Source organism: Bison bison, unplaced genomic scaffold (assembly GCF_000754665.1).
Source record: "Bison bison bison isolate TAMUID 2011002044 unplaced genomic scaffold, Bison_UMD1.0 scf7180017864181, whole genome shotgun sequence".
In the NCBI taxonomy this organism is placed as follows: Eukaryota; Metazoa; Chordata; class Mammalia; order Artiodactyla; family Bovidae; genus Bison; species Bison bison.
Window position 1 is genome coordinate 3,362,221 of NW_011494753.1, and position 13,722 is coordinate 3,375,942.

Consider the following 13,722-nt stretch of genomic DNA (forward strand, 5'->3'; position numbering starts at 1 on the left):
CAAGCAGCCAGGCTGCAGCCACAGAGTTTTGACAGCTGCGTCCTTTCCTTAGAGTAGCATCCCAGCTCTCCATCTGGGGCAGCAAGCTGCCCCCCTCCCCAGCCAGTGCTCTCTGCGGGACACGGATGCAGCCATGACTCAGCCCAACCCGAGCCTGACCACGAAGTCAACACTGCGCTGCAACTGGTGCAAGGACAGCAGGGCACCTCCTACTCACAGAGCTAACCTAACACTCCTACTGGACACGTTATCTGCTACAACAAAAAAGAGGAGGAAACTGACAACCCCTGAGGCCTGCAGTAACAGGATGTGCTTTTAATAAGCAAAAGGACACAAGAACAAAGATAACAAAGGACAACAGAGCAAAGATGTCAAGAGACAGCAAATTTACTTCTCATTAAAATCAGTCTTAAAATTCTCATGTGAAAAGGCTAGATTGGCAGAAAATACCTTCATTCTTCCGGGACTTCACCAGGGTGACTTTGGTGGGTCTAGCAGGCTGACTGGAGGCCACAGACCGCCTGTCAGACCGCGGGGACAGACTCCTCTCCCGACTGGCACTCCTATCTCGGCCCCAGCTCTTCTCGCTCCTCCTGTTTGCCAGGGCCCCACGGCCACTTCTCGGGTCATGCGCTTCCTCGTCGTAACTGTCCTCTTCGTTCTCAGACACAGGCTCAGGATCAGGACGATTTACTGGGATCTGAACTTTCTTCTTCCTTCGAATGGTCTACAAATAAGAAAGGGGACAGTATGAGTTGACAGATGCACCTTCAGTTCTTCGGAGAGGAAAATCACATTTTTCTGGTCTCATATTAATTATGAATAACAGACATAATAGATAAATATAACCAATTACTAAGAAACACATTTCCATACTGGTTATCTTTCCTGCTTTACTGGTAAAAGATCTGGTTAAGAAGCACATTGGAATCGAGGGCTAATAAAGTTTTTATTTAATTCAGAACACCTTCTACGTGTAATAATCACAAGCTTAAAGGGGAACTAGTAACTGCTAGTGGTCTGAATAAAGGCAGAAGTGCTGTACCCTTAACACCACTGAGCATCCCACAGAGCTACCAAACCACTGCAGGCCCAACTCCATTCCTTACAAGCTTCAGAATCCATCAGGACCAAGGACCGAAAGTGTCCTGTGGGCACTCTAAGAGGCAAATTCACTGCACCTCCACACTAACACTGGACGAGTATGCTGGAGCTAATAACTTCATGATACTTTATCAATATAAACTGCTCTCAGAATCTCTCTCCAAAATGTGTACCTTCTGGTCCAGGTATGAACGTCTTTCGGCTTTTTCTCCTGGCTGGCTCTGGTGGTGATTAAGTTTCCCTGTCCATTTCTTTCCCTCACTTTCCGGAAGATCAAGGTCTGTGTGCACTGTCTGCTCACAAAGGGGCCGCCTACTCCCTGGCCTGGACCCTGTCTCCCCACACTGTGTACACGTGCTCTCATCAGAGATCTGCAAGATCTCCTTGGGGAACACTCCTGTCTTCTACTTCTGACACCATCATCTACTAAAACTCTTACCTGTCCATCTTGTTTCTGACTCCTCCATGACCTCCTATTCTCCTAAATCCATCAACTCCCTCCTAGTTTCAACAGCCTTCTTCCCAAGTTTGACAAGATGTCAGGCTTGGGTGTTTGAATGATTTTCTGCAGCCCCAGGACCCCACAGCCCTGAGCCTGCTAAGTCAGGACCTAGCCGCTCCAGAAGGCCAGCACCAGTCCCTATACTTTCAGGACCCTGTGGCCAGAGACCCCAGGACCAGCCTGGCTACCCTGGGCACTAGTCCTGGACACACAGGATCCTGACTCCATCTACCAGCAGGCCAACACCAGGACCCCTGGCCACACAGCCAGCCACCCAGTTCTACCCACCAGCAGGCTGACACCAGGACCCCTGGCCATGGAGCTTTTTAATAAAATCTGACATCCATGTATGATTGAAAAGAAAAAAAAACAAAAAAAAAAACTCAACTAAGTGCATATAGAGGGAACATAGCTCACATGAAAAAGGTCATATATAAGCTCACAGCTAACATCATATTCAGTGGTGTAAAGCTGAGAGCATTTTCTCTAAGACCAGGATCCCCACTGTCACTCTTTTACTCAAAGTACTACTGGAAGTCCTAGCTACAGTAATCAGACAAGAAAAAGAAATCCAAACTGGAAAGGAAGTAGGAACCTGTTGATGTGTGAGGATGACATGATACCACAAAGAAAATCCTAAAGACACCACCAATAAACTACCAGAGCTCATCAATAAGTTCAGCAAAGTTGCAGAATAAAAAACTAATACACAGAAATCTGTTGCATTTCTATAAACTAACAACAAACTATCAGAAAGAGAAATTAAGAAAACAATCCCATTTATAAATTACATCAGAAAATAAAATTCCTGGGAGACAATCTAACTAAGGAGATAAAAGACCTAATTTGGAAAATAGAAAGACACAGATGCAAGAAACTAAAGACAAGAGGCAAACGTGGAAAGCTACAAGTTCATGGGCTGGAAGAATTAATGTTAACACAATCACACCACCCAAAGCAATCTACTTACCAAATGTAATCCCTCTCAAAATACCAGTGGCATTTTCCACAGAACAAGTAACTCTAAAATGTGTATGGAAAAACAAAAGACTGAATAGAAAAACAAACCAACCAACCCAGAAATAATCCTGAAAATGAAGAATAAAGCTGGAGGCAACATGTGTCCAGATCTCAAACTACACTACATGGTTACAGCCATCAAAACAGCATGGTATTACCACCAAAACTGACACATTAATCACTAGAACAGAACAGGAAGCCCAGAAGATGAATCCAGACTGACACGGGTGATTCATCCTTGACAAAGGAGGCAAGAATATATAGCCTCCTCCATAAATGGTGCTGGGAAAACAGGACATCTACATGTACAAGGATTCCACTGGACTACTCTTTCACACCACACACAAAAAATAAACTCAAAATGGATATAAGATTTAAATATAAGATCTGAATCCATAAAACTCCTAGAAGAAAACACAGGCAGTACATGTATCTGCCTCTTCAGGCAAGGGAAAGAAGAACAAAAATAAACAAATGGAACTACATCCAACTAAAAAGCTTTTACACAGTGAAGTTAACAATCATCAAAACGAAAAGGCTGCTGATGAAATGGGAGAAGACATTTGCAAATGACATGACCCACAAGGGGTTAATATCCAAAATATACCAAAATCTTACAAAACTCAGTATCAACAAATACATAAATCAGTAACTTGATTGAAAACTGGGCAAAGGATCTGAATAGACATCTTTTGGAAGAAGACATATAGATGGCTAACAGGCACACGAAAACATGCTCAATATTACTAACACTCAGGGAAATGGCAATCAAAACCACAATGGGCTATCACCTCCCACCTGTTAGAATAGCGATTATTAAAAAAACAAGGGCAAATGACAAGCGTTGATGAGGGAGAAACTAGCACGAGTGTGGAGCAAAGGGAAGTACTCGTGGTCTGCTAGTGGGAATGTAACCTGGTGCAGCCACGACAGAAAATAGCATAACCCATCTCAAAAAATTAAAAATAGAACTACCATATGATCCAGCAAATTCAACTCCTATTTATCCAAACAAAACACTGAACAGAAAAGATGTTTATGGAAACCCCCTGGTGGTCCAGTGGTTAGGGCTCCACCTTCCACACCAGGAGGCTCAAGTTCAATCCCTGGCCGGGTAACTAAGATCCCACATGCCACAAGGCCAAAATAAAGTAAGAAAAGAGAGAAGACATTTGCACTCCTATGTTCACTGCAGCATTATTTACAATATCTAAGAAACAGAGGCAATGCAAGTATCCATCAATAGATTAATTGATGAAGATTTGATACACACACACACACACACACACACACACACACACGAATACTACTCAGCCATGAAAATAATGTGCCATTTGCAACAACATGAATGGACCGGGAGGGCATTATATTAAGTGAAATAATATGTGGAATCTAAAAAAACAGATGAACAAACCTAACAAGATAAAGATGGAGTTACAGATACAGTGAAGAAATGGGTGGTTGCCAGAGGAGGAGAGAAACAGGAGAGAAACCAAGAGGTACAAACTTCAGTTGCAAAATAAATGGGTCATGGGTGTGAAATGTATGGTGTGGGAAACACAGTAACTGTGCAAACCCTTTGTGTAGTGACATAATGTAGCTAGACTTATCTTGGTGACTTTGAAATGTAGAGAAATACAGAATCACTGTGTTGTTAAACAGGGACTAAAACAGTGTTGTAGGTCAATTATACTCCAAAAACAAACAAATTTATAGAAAAAGAGGTCAGACTTGTGGTTATAGAGGTGGTGGGGGTGGGGGATTGGATGAAGAAAATCAGAAAGTGTTAAGCTTCCCTTTATAAGATAAATGAGTAGTAGGGGTGTCATGGACAACATAACAAATATAATTAAAGTTGATAAGACTAAATTGTAAGAGTTTTCACCTCAAAGAAAAAAAATCTTTTCTATTCCTTTAATTTTGTATCTCTATGAGGTGATGGATGCTTACTACACATACCATGGTCATCATTCCGTGAAGCCACATCAGCCTGCTGCACCCCTTCAACTTGCACAGTGTTAGCTGTCACCTGTGTCTCAATAAGGCTTGTCGTGTATGAGGACAAACTCTGATCCTGTGCTAGGTCCCCTCTGGGTGGCCGAACCCCCCCACTCTATGATGACATCATCCTCTACAAATTCATCTTACTTCAGAGAATCCTTTCATTTCTTCTGCAATCCTGTCATCTACCTCTAGCTGCCTTAGATTCTGTGGAATCGACTAACAAGGCTGCCCCAGACCGTTCTCTGAGACATCATGCATCTGGGCTGATTTGCAGAGATCAGTCACTTCACATCCCCTCCACGCCTACATGTTTTCAGTATTTCATTTATTTAGTCTTCCTTCCTGGTCTCAAAGACAAGTCCATCCTTCCTCCTCATGAGCAACACCCTTTCAGAAGAGCTTATTCTTATCCCTCCCCTCCTGCATGACCTTTCCTCATCATTTACCACTCCCTGCCCCAGGTACCACCCTATTTACCTCCAGCCTGTCCTCTGCCTACTAACTGGCATATGCATGTGCTACTCATTTCCAAGTCATCATCTTTTCTCTTCTTTTTGTGACTAACTTTATTCAAAGGGCTGCTCCACACTTAATACAATACCTTTTGACCACTAAGAGTGATCAGAGAAGGCCTCTCGGAGGGAATAACATTGAAGCTGAAGGTCAGCAAGGAGCAAGATGCTAGCATGTGGAAAGGACAGGCAGCTGAGGCCTGTGCTGAACACAGGAAAGGCGCCAGCACTGCTGCTCCCAGTACCGCCCTGCTGAGCCCTTCTCGGCCACATCTCCTGTAAGGCACCCCTAACGGCCTTCCTGAGTTTCGCCTCTATTTCCATCTCCTACATTTGGTATTAGAAGCTATTCTGTTAGCACTTTGATCGTCAACTGCTCCCTAGTAAGGTATAATCATATCCATCCAGCTTGTGGATCAATCACAAGCTGGAATCAAGATTGCTGGGAGAAATATCAACCACCTCAGATATGCAGATGACACCACCCTAATGACACAAAGTGAAGAACTAAAGAGCCTCTTGATGAGGAGAGGAAAAAGAAGAGAGTGAGGAAGTTGGCTTAAAACTCAACATTCAAAAGACTAAGATCATGGAATCCAGTCCCATCACTTCATGGCAAATAGATGGGGAAAAATGGAAACAGTAACAGATTTTATTTTCTTGGGCTCCAAAATCACTGTAGATGGTGACTACAGCCTTGAAATTTAAAAACGTTTGCTCCTTGGAAGAAAAGCTATGGAAAACCTAGACAGCATTATTAAAAAGCAGAGATGTCACCTTGCGGACAAAGGTCCATATTGTCAAAGCTATGGTTTTTCCAGTAGTCGTATGGATGTGCAAGTTGGACCATAAAGAAGGCTGAGCACTGAAGAACTGATGCCTTTACACTGTGGTACTGGAGAAGACTCTTAAGAGTCCCTTGGAAACCAAGGAGATCAAACCAGTCAATCCTAAAGGAAATCAACCCTTAATACTTATTGAAAGGAGTGATACTGAAGCTCCAATAATTTTGCTACCTCATATGAGGAGTTGACTCACTAGAAAAGACTGTGATGCTGGGAAAGATTGAAGGCAGGAGAAAAAGAGGGTGGCAGAGGATGAGATGGTTGGATGGCATCACCGACTGGATGGACATAAGTTTGAGCAAACTCTGGGAGATGGTGAAGGACAGGAAAGCCTAGTGGGCTACAGTCCATGGGGTAGCAACGGGTCAGACACAACTTAGCAACTGAACAACAACAATAACAAGATATCAACAGGGCTTCCCAGGTGGCTCAGTGGGTAAAGAATCTGCCTGCAATGCAGGAGATGCAGGTTCAAACCGTAGGTTAGACAGATCCCCTGGAGGAGGGCATGGCAATTCACACTAGTATGCATGCTCAGAGAATCCCATGGACAGAGGAACCTGGTGGGCTACATACAGTCCATAGGGTCACAGAGTTGGACAGGACTGAAGTTACATAGTGCGTGCACACCCGCGTGCACGCACACACACACACACACACACAATACAAACAAAAACAAAGTAACCAATGGAGTCCTCAAAGCTTTCCCTATCATTCCCCCAGGAGAGTTGAGTGTACACCACTCCTCTGAAATCTGCGCCTGAAGCCCTCTCCATCTCTGGTTATGTGCATTATGCTGATGATTATGTGTACCTCCCCATGGAGCCTGCTGAAATTCAAGTTCCCTGAGAAGTATTTGCACCCAGTAAGTATTTAACTCACTGAAAAATATCCAATCCTGCTATGATTCTCCATTTATACTATGAATAAACCCACAAAGGCTTGCTGATCATGCCTGATTTTAACACAAATATTTTCTCAGGTTTTTTTTTTTTTTTTGGGTGGAGGTGGCCACACCAAGAGGCATGTGGCATCTTAGTTCCCTGACCAAGGACTGACCCCTTCCTCACCCCCTGCACTGGAAGGCTAACAAGCCTTAATCACTGAACTGCCAGGAAGTCCCAACTGTGAAAATTTTGACAAAAAAATTGGGGGAAAATGCTTACTTCAAAACAGCCTAGCTGAATAAAAGATTCAAATATAAAATAAAATAATGAAATTTCATAGGTACCAGAATAAAACACAAGATATACACTCATAACTCTGCTAAGCACCAAACGCTTAGACTTCCGTAAGCACCAAAGGCAGAGTCAAGTAAAAGTCTGACAGATAGGACCGGATAAAAATGAAAACATTTCCATGACGAAACAAGGTGACAGAAAAACAAACCAAAAAATACCATAAACTTATACACACTGAAAAAATAATTGGAAAAACAATGTATGCTGTATATACAACAAAGGCTAATCACCTTAATATAGAAACACTAGTGTGACAGCATCACGATGGAAGAGCAAAGGATAGGAACAGGCAAAGGAACATTATGGGAAATATACACACCACATGATAATCAAATCCACCTGTAATTTAAAAATCCTCATTTGACACAACGAGAGAAGCCACTGCAATGAGAAAGCTGTGCACCACAACTAGCGAGTAGCTTCCACTCACCCCAACTAGAGAAAAGCCCGCGCAGCAATGAAGATCAGGCACGGCCAAAAAAAAAAAAAGATAAGACTCCTCATTTGATGTAAGTTTAGTCCATCAGCTTGGCAGAGACGTCAAGGGCTGATGAAACTGGACTCTCAAAACCTTACTGGTTCTCTGACTGGCAAAACAGCAACCCACGTAGCTCAAGTCATTCATGCCACCTGACTCCAAAAAGCCACTCCCAAGAAAAGGAACTGAATAAGCAGGTACAAAATAACAATTCTCAACACAACTTTTAAAAAATACCTGTGGGGAAAAAAAAAAAAATATCTGTGGGAGCTGGACACTTAAATGCCCATGAGCAAGCGGGGGAGGAAGAGTGAGGTGTGCATACACTGAGACACTACACAGCCATGCATCCACACACTCGAGCGTTCACATAGCTCATCTCTGGAAAGTTTCTGCCCATTCACTTCATAATGCTTTTTTTTGGTATGTTCAGAATTTCAGTAAAAATTATACATGTTCAGTACACTATAAACACTTTTTCTATCTTCTCTTCACCTACTGTTAAACAAAATGAAGCATATTTATGGTAGTTATATTGTCAAAGGAGTTCTAAGATTTTAATTCAATGGAAAAGAAATTTACTGAGCCTAACACCCAGGGAGGGTTTTAGTTAATGGAAAGATATAAACTGACAACCATAAATATGTAAGAGAACAGGGAAGAAGGAAGACTAGCAGATCAGAAAGCAGGAGGGAAGGAGCCGGTTACTCAGAACTAGGCAAGGGTGGGGAGCATATATCACATCTGAGGTTCTTGCAATGAAAGGCCACATTGTAAGATACTATGGCTTTATCCTCAAACAGTGATGAAAAACTTGGCATCAACAGATGACATGATCCACTCTCTTTAGATGCAGAACTGAACAACTACCCTTTGGTGACTGAACAGAATTCCACCCAACCCTCTACAGCTTCTCCCTGAAGAGCGAAAATATTTGCCCAACATGAGTTCCACCTTCCCAAATGACGCAGACAAGCAGTGAGAGGAGGACTCGGGTTGCTTTGTACATGTGCTGTTTCAAATACATAACAGAAAATCATTGCTTCTTATAAATCACTGCTGTGGTGAGAAAGTCTGGAGTACAAATAACAATTTTCCTGGATGTATTATTGATGTGGGGCATACACACTGAACATTCTGCATGAAAAAATAAAACAGTTCCATATTCTAGAAGAATGAAGTTGGAGCTAAAGCCCATAACTTCAGGTACAGGAGGAAAAATTCAATTTATCTAAGGTACTCAACTGGAATATGCAGCAACTCAACCAAAGAACACTTACTCAATTTATAAAAACCAACAATTATAAAAATTAGCCATTTGCTTCTGTAAACATTACAATCTCATGTTGTTATAAAAACTGTGAAAAAACTCTACCATCAACTAGCCAGTCTGCACATGAACCACACTTTAAGACAACATCAGAGTTACAGCTGTAAAAACACAACTACAATGAAAATTCTGAACACACCTGCACATTAGAAGCTGCCTGTCATTTGGAATGCGGTAACTGAATACTGGGAGCGCTGCCATGAGAAAAGTAGGGACACTGCTGCAGAGTGTCCATACCAGTGGACATGGCAGCCTGCACCCAGTGACAGGGCCTCCGACTGGGGGTGAGGGCAGTCTCAGGAAGCACCCCTCTGGCTCTCAGCACAGCTCCCAGAGGTCATACCAAGGCAGGCCTCCTCACTGCTGCTCTCTCCACTCTGCTGGGTCCACTGTGGTTCAGCCAATCTGCTGCAAAGCAGAAGGTTCTCAAGGGACAGGGCAGGACAGTCTCTGCCTTCTGCTCCATACACAGGAGCCAAGGCCTCACAGAACCTCAATCAGGCATTTCAGAGTTTAGATGAAAAAGAAAAGGGTAGCCAAGTGGCTAAGGTGCTCCTCTATGTAGAAATATACATGTATATGTATGTATTTTTTTGGCCACATGCGTGCAGGCACCTAGTTCTCAGACCAGGGACTGAACCCATGCCCTGCAGTGAAAGCACAGAGTCCTAACCACTGAACAGCCAGGAAAGTCTCTATGTAGATGTAATTTTTTTAAAGTAGGATTTTAACATTAAATCCATTCTCTGTCACAACTGCCTAGTTTTAACTGTGATTTGAGGCCAGTTACTGAAAGCTGAGCGCTGAAGAATTGATGCTTTTGAACTGTGGTGTTGGAGAAGACTCCTGAGAGTCCCTTGGACTGCAATATCCAACCAGTCCATTCTAAAGGAGATCAACCCTGGGACTTCTTTGGAAGGAATGATGCTAAAGCTGAAACTCCAGTACTTTGGCCCACCTCATGCGAAGAGTTGACTCATTGGAAAAGACTCTGATGCTGAGAGGGATTGGGGGCAGGAGGAAAAGGGGACGACAGAGGATGAGATGGCTGGATGGCATCACCGACTCGATGGACATGAGTTTGAGTGAACTCCGGGAGATGGTGATGGACAGGGAGGCCTGGCATGCTGCGGTTCAGGGGTTGCAAAGAGTCAGACACGACTGAGTGACTGGACTGACTGACTGAGAGATTACTGAACTTTATTTCTTACTAAAAACAAGAAAAACAGGGGGAAAAAAAAAACTTTAAATATGAAGTAAGAGCACAGCAAACATACGAAAAGTATCCTGAACAATTCTAACAAAACAACCCTTACCACTCTCTCTTTCCTCAAACTGTATCACAGTAACAAGGTAGCAACGCTATGTGTTTAAGGGATGACATAAACTTTACCTATTAAACAAATCCTGTAACAGAAAAATACGGCTATAGACTTTAAACGGATTATATGTCAAGATTTCACCTAATTTAAGTGTTTTTTTTAAAAAAAGGAAATATTAAGCCATAAAGAAGTAATTATTTAACCAGGAATTCCTTCCTTCCTCTACAACCAAAAAAATCCTGGAATCTGAGCTTTGAGAAAATACACACCAGTAACAAAACGTACCACCAGTATCAGAAGAGGTGCTCTATGTGTAAATAACTTGAACTACTGTCCCAGATTTTATTTTCTTAAATGGGAAGAATGAAATCAAACACCAAAAACATATCAACAGTGCAGCTGGTACCTTTATAAAGTTAGAGGTAAAAAACACTTACAATTTTTGCATTTTTCCCACTTTTCCTTAGTTGCTGAACAGCAAACGCATGCTCAACATTATCCATGGAGACTCCATTAACCATTGCCACCCGGTCATTTTCCCTAAAGAAAAAAAAAGATCAAAACAACATGTTAGACAGAATCACACAGATAAGTTTATAAAGGAGTTTTCAAGATAGGATTTTAAAAAGATATTCCCATTATGGGCTAATTAATCTATCTTCAGATCAATAATTATAAACATGTACAACTATTTTCTTTCAGATCACCCACAAGAAATGTTTAGCAAGTAACTAACCACAGGTCATTTATTATTTACCTATTAATACAAAGGTTCCTGAAAGGATTGAACAGGTATACTGCTGTTGTTGGTCAGTGGCCAAGTCATGTCCAATTCTTTGCAATCCACTGGACTGTAGCACGCCAGGCTCCTCTGTTAATGGGATTTTCCAGGCAAGAATACTGGAGTGGGTTGCCATTCCCATCTCCAGGGGATCTTCCTGATTCACGGATCGAACCTGGGTCTCCTGCATTTGCAGGCAGAATCTTTACCACTTGATCCACCCTTGAAACCCTGATCAGGTACTATAGCACACAAAATGACTTCTGCTGGTACAGTTACATGCATTCAATGACACTAAGTCATAAGCCTGGAAAAAGTTATTCTATCTTTAAAGATAAAGCCTTTCTCCTTCCAGTTTTCTTTCAGTCCTCCTAATCATACTCATGTTTTTGCAAGTGCATTTTTTGCCTCTCTTCAATCTTGCTAATCTTCCTGCTTAACAAGAAATGGTAAGACTCTTAGTGAGCAGCTCCTGAAGGCTAGATTCTACTCCAAACTGAGTAACAAGTTTTATTTTCACTATCTTTATTTTTTACAGCGACCTACTTAAGGTAAGTGAAACTAGCTTTCCATTTATGACAGATAAGCATAAATTTATTTAATTTATTAATTTAGAGGAATCACTAGCATGATGTGCTGGTGGCAGAGGGCAGGAGAGTACCTGTGACCTGGTGCCCACGAGGAGAAAGAAGCACACTTACTGCAGCTGTCCTTCCGCAGGCCCCCCCTTCAGCACATCTGAAATCACGATGGAGGTTTCCCCGCTCTGGAAATGTGGATTATCTCTTCCACCAGATATTGCAATTCCAAATCCAAATCCAGGAGCCTGAAGTAACAATTAGAGTAAAATGTCATTATCAGGTCATCGTCTACAGTCAGTCCTACACAAAACACTCCTCACTTGTCCAGACACGCACGAGGATGAGAGATCCCGGTATGGGAACACAGCTCTAATGAATGTAATGCTGGGTGGAACAGAAAACTGAAAACTGCCAACCACGCCAATGTTAAGAACTACCACACACTTAAAAATTCTCAACACTGAAATTCTCAGTTCCTTTTGGCTTATCAGAAGGTTTCTTGAGGGAATTGGCAGTGCCCCAGTATGATCACCACAAACACTGGCAAACAATTCATAAATGACTCTTATCTGCAACAGAAAGGAGTATAGTGTTGGTATGTGCTACAAGATGGGGAACCTGGAAAACAATGCTATCTAAAGGAAGCCAACTACGAAAGACCACACACATATACAATTCCTCTTATACGAGATTAAAGACCAACACGTTTAAGACAAAGTAGACTGGTGATCTGCTGAGGGCCAGGGTGGTGGAAGGAGACCCAACCAGTCCATTCTAAAGGAGATCAACCCTGGGATTTCTTTGGAAGGAATGATGCTAAAGCTGAAACTCCAGTACTTTGGCCACCTCATGCGAAGAGTTGACTCATTGGAAAAGACTCTGATGCTGGGAGGGATTGGGGGCAGGAGGAGAAGGGGATGACAGAGGATGAGATGGTTGGATGGCATCATTGATTCGATGGACGTGAGTTTGAGTGAACTCTGGGAGATGGTGATGGACAGGGAGGCCTGGCGTGCTGCGATTCATGGGGTCACAAAGAGTCGGACACGACTGAGCAACTGAACTGAACCGAACTGAGGGTGGTGGAGACGGATGGAGAGATGGGGGAGGAATGGTTTATGAGTACATTATTTCTTTTTAGGGTAATGAAATGTTTAAAAAGTGGTGATGGTCCTACAGCTCTGTGACTAAACTAAAAAGTCACTAAATTATACATTTTAAAGGGTGAATTGTATAGTATATGAATTACATTGCAGTAAAGCTACCGCCCACCCTCCCCAAAATAAGGCTAATGTGAAAAACAAACAGAAAAACATCTGGGTGGCCAAAGTAAAGGCAACTGCCTGAATTTATGTTTCCAAAATAACACAAAGCAAATCACTAGGCAAAACCATACCTTTGGTATAATTCAGAAAAAGAGAATATCCAAATTTCAAAACAGCTAGACACAGGGCTCAAATTTCAAAAATAAATAAAATAGGAAATATTAGAAAGAAAACAACTATTAGTACGCAATGAGAAAACGTAAGAGACTACAGAACAAATTCAAATAAATGGGATAACTCAGATAATGGAAAATTTTGTAAGGAAATACAGATTATTGAAATTGACTCTATTAGAAATTACATTTAAACAACCCAATTTCTGGAGAAGAAACAGAGATAGTTATGAGGAAATTATCTCACAAAAAATACCAGGCACAGATATTTCACAGGGGAATTCCACCAAAACATCGATGTCCAGAGAGCCTTGGAACTCCATGAGTTGTTCCAGAGCATTCTAACATTAAAGGGAGATTTCTGAACTCTTCTCAAGAAGCAATTATAACACTGACATCTAAATGTGATAATGACTCCCCATGATCAAAATAGAGCCCCCTCCAAATAGTACAGCCTAACACCATTTTTAAAGGCCTACATCATATAAATACACCATGACAAGGTGGTTTATTTCCAAAACTGGTGTTATTAGGAAAGCCATTATATAAGAGTTATATACTAGT

General features: G+C 42.0%; 1 protein-coding gene across 7 annotated transcripts in view; it reads right to left on the reverse strand.

Moving 5' to 3' along the window:
- TJP1 (tight junction protein 1) overlaps positions 1-13,722 on the reverse strand; it is a 163,328-nt gene that overhangs the window by 46,953 nt on the left and 102,653 nt on the right. For all 7 annotated transcript variants that reach the window (XM_010843257.1, XM_010843258.1, XM_010843262.1 and 4 more), the window contains exons 3-5: positions 11,841-11,965; positions 10,796-10,898; positions 451-727 (exon numbers count right to left, since the gene is read on the reverse strand). In XM_010843257.1, coding sequence (XP_010841559.1) covers positions 451-727; positions 10,796-10,898; positions 11,841-11,965 — 505 coding nt within the window. The remainder of the gene's footprint in view (positions 1-450; positions 728-10,795; positions 10,899-11,840; positions 11,966-13,722) is intronic.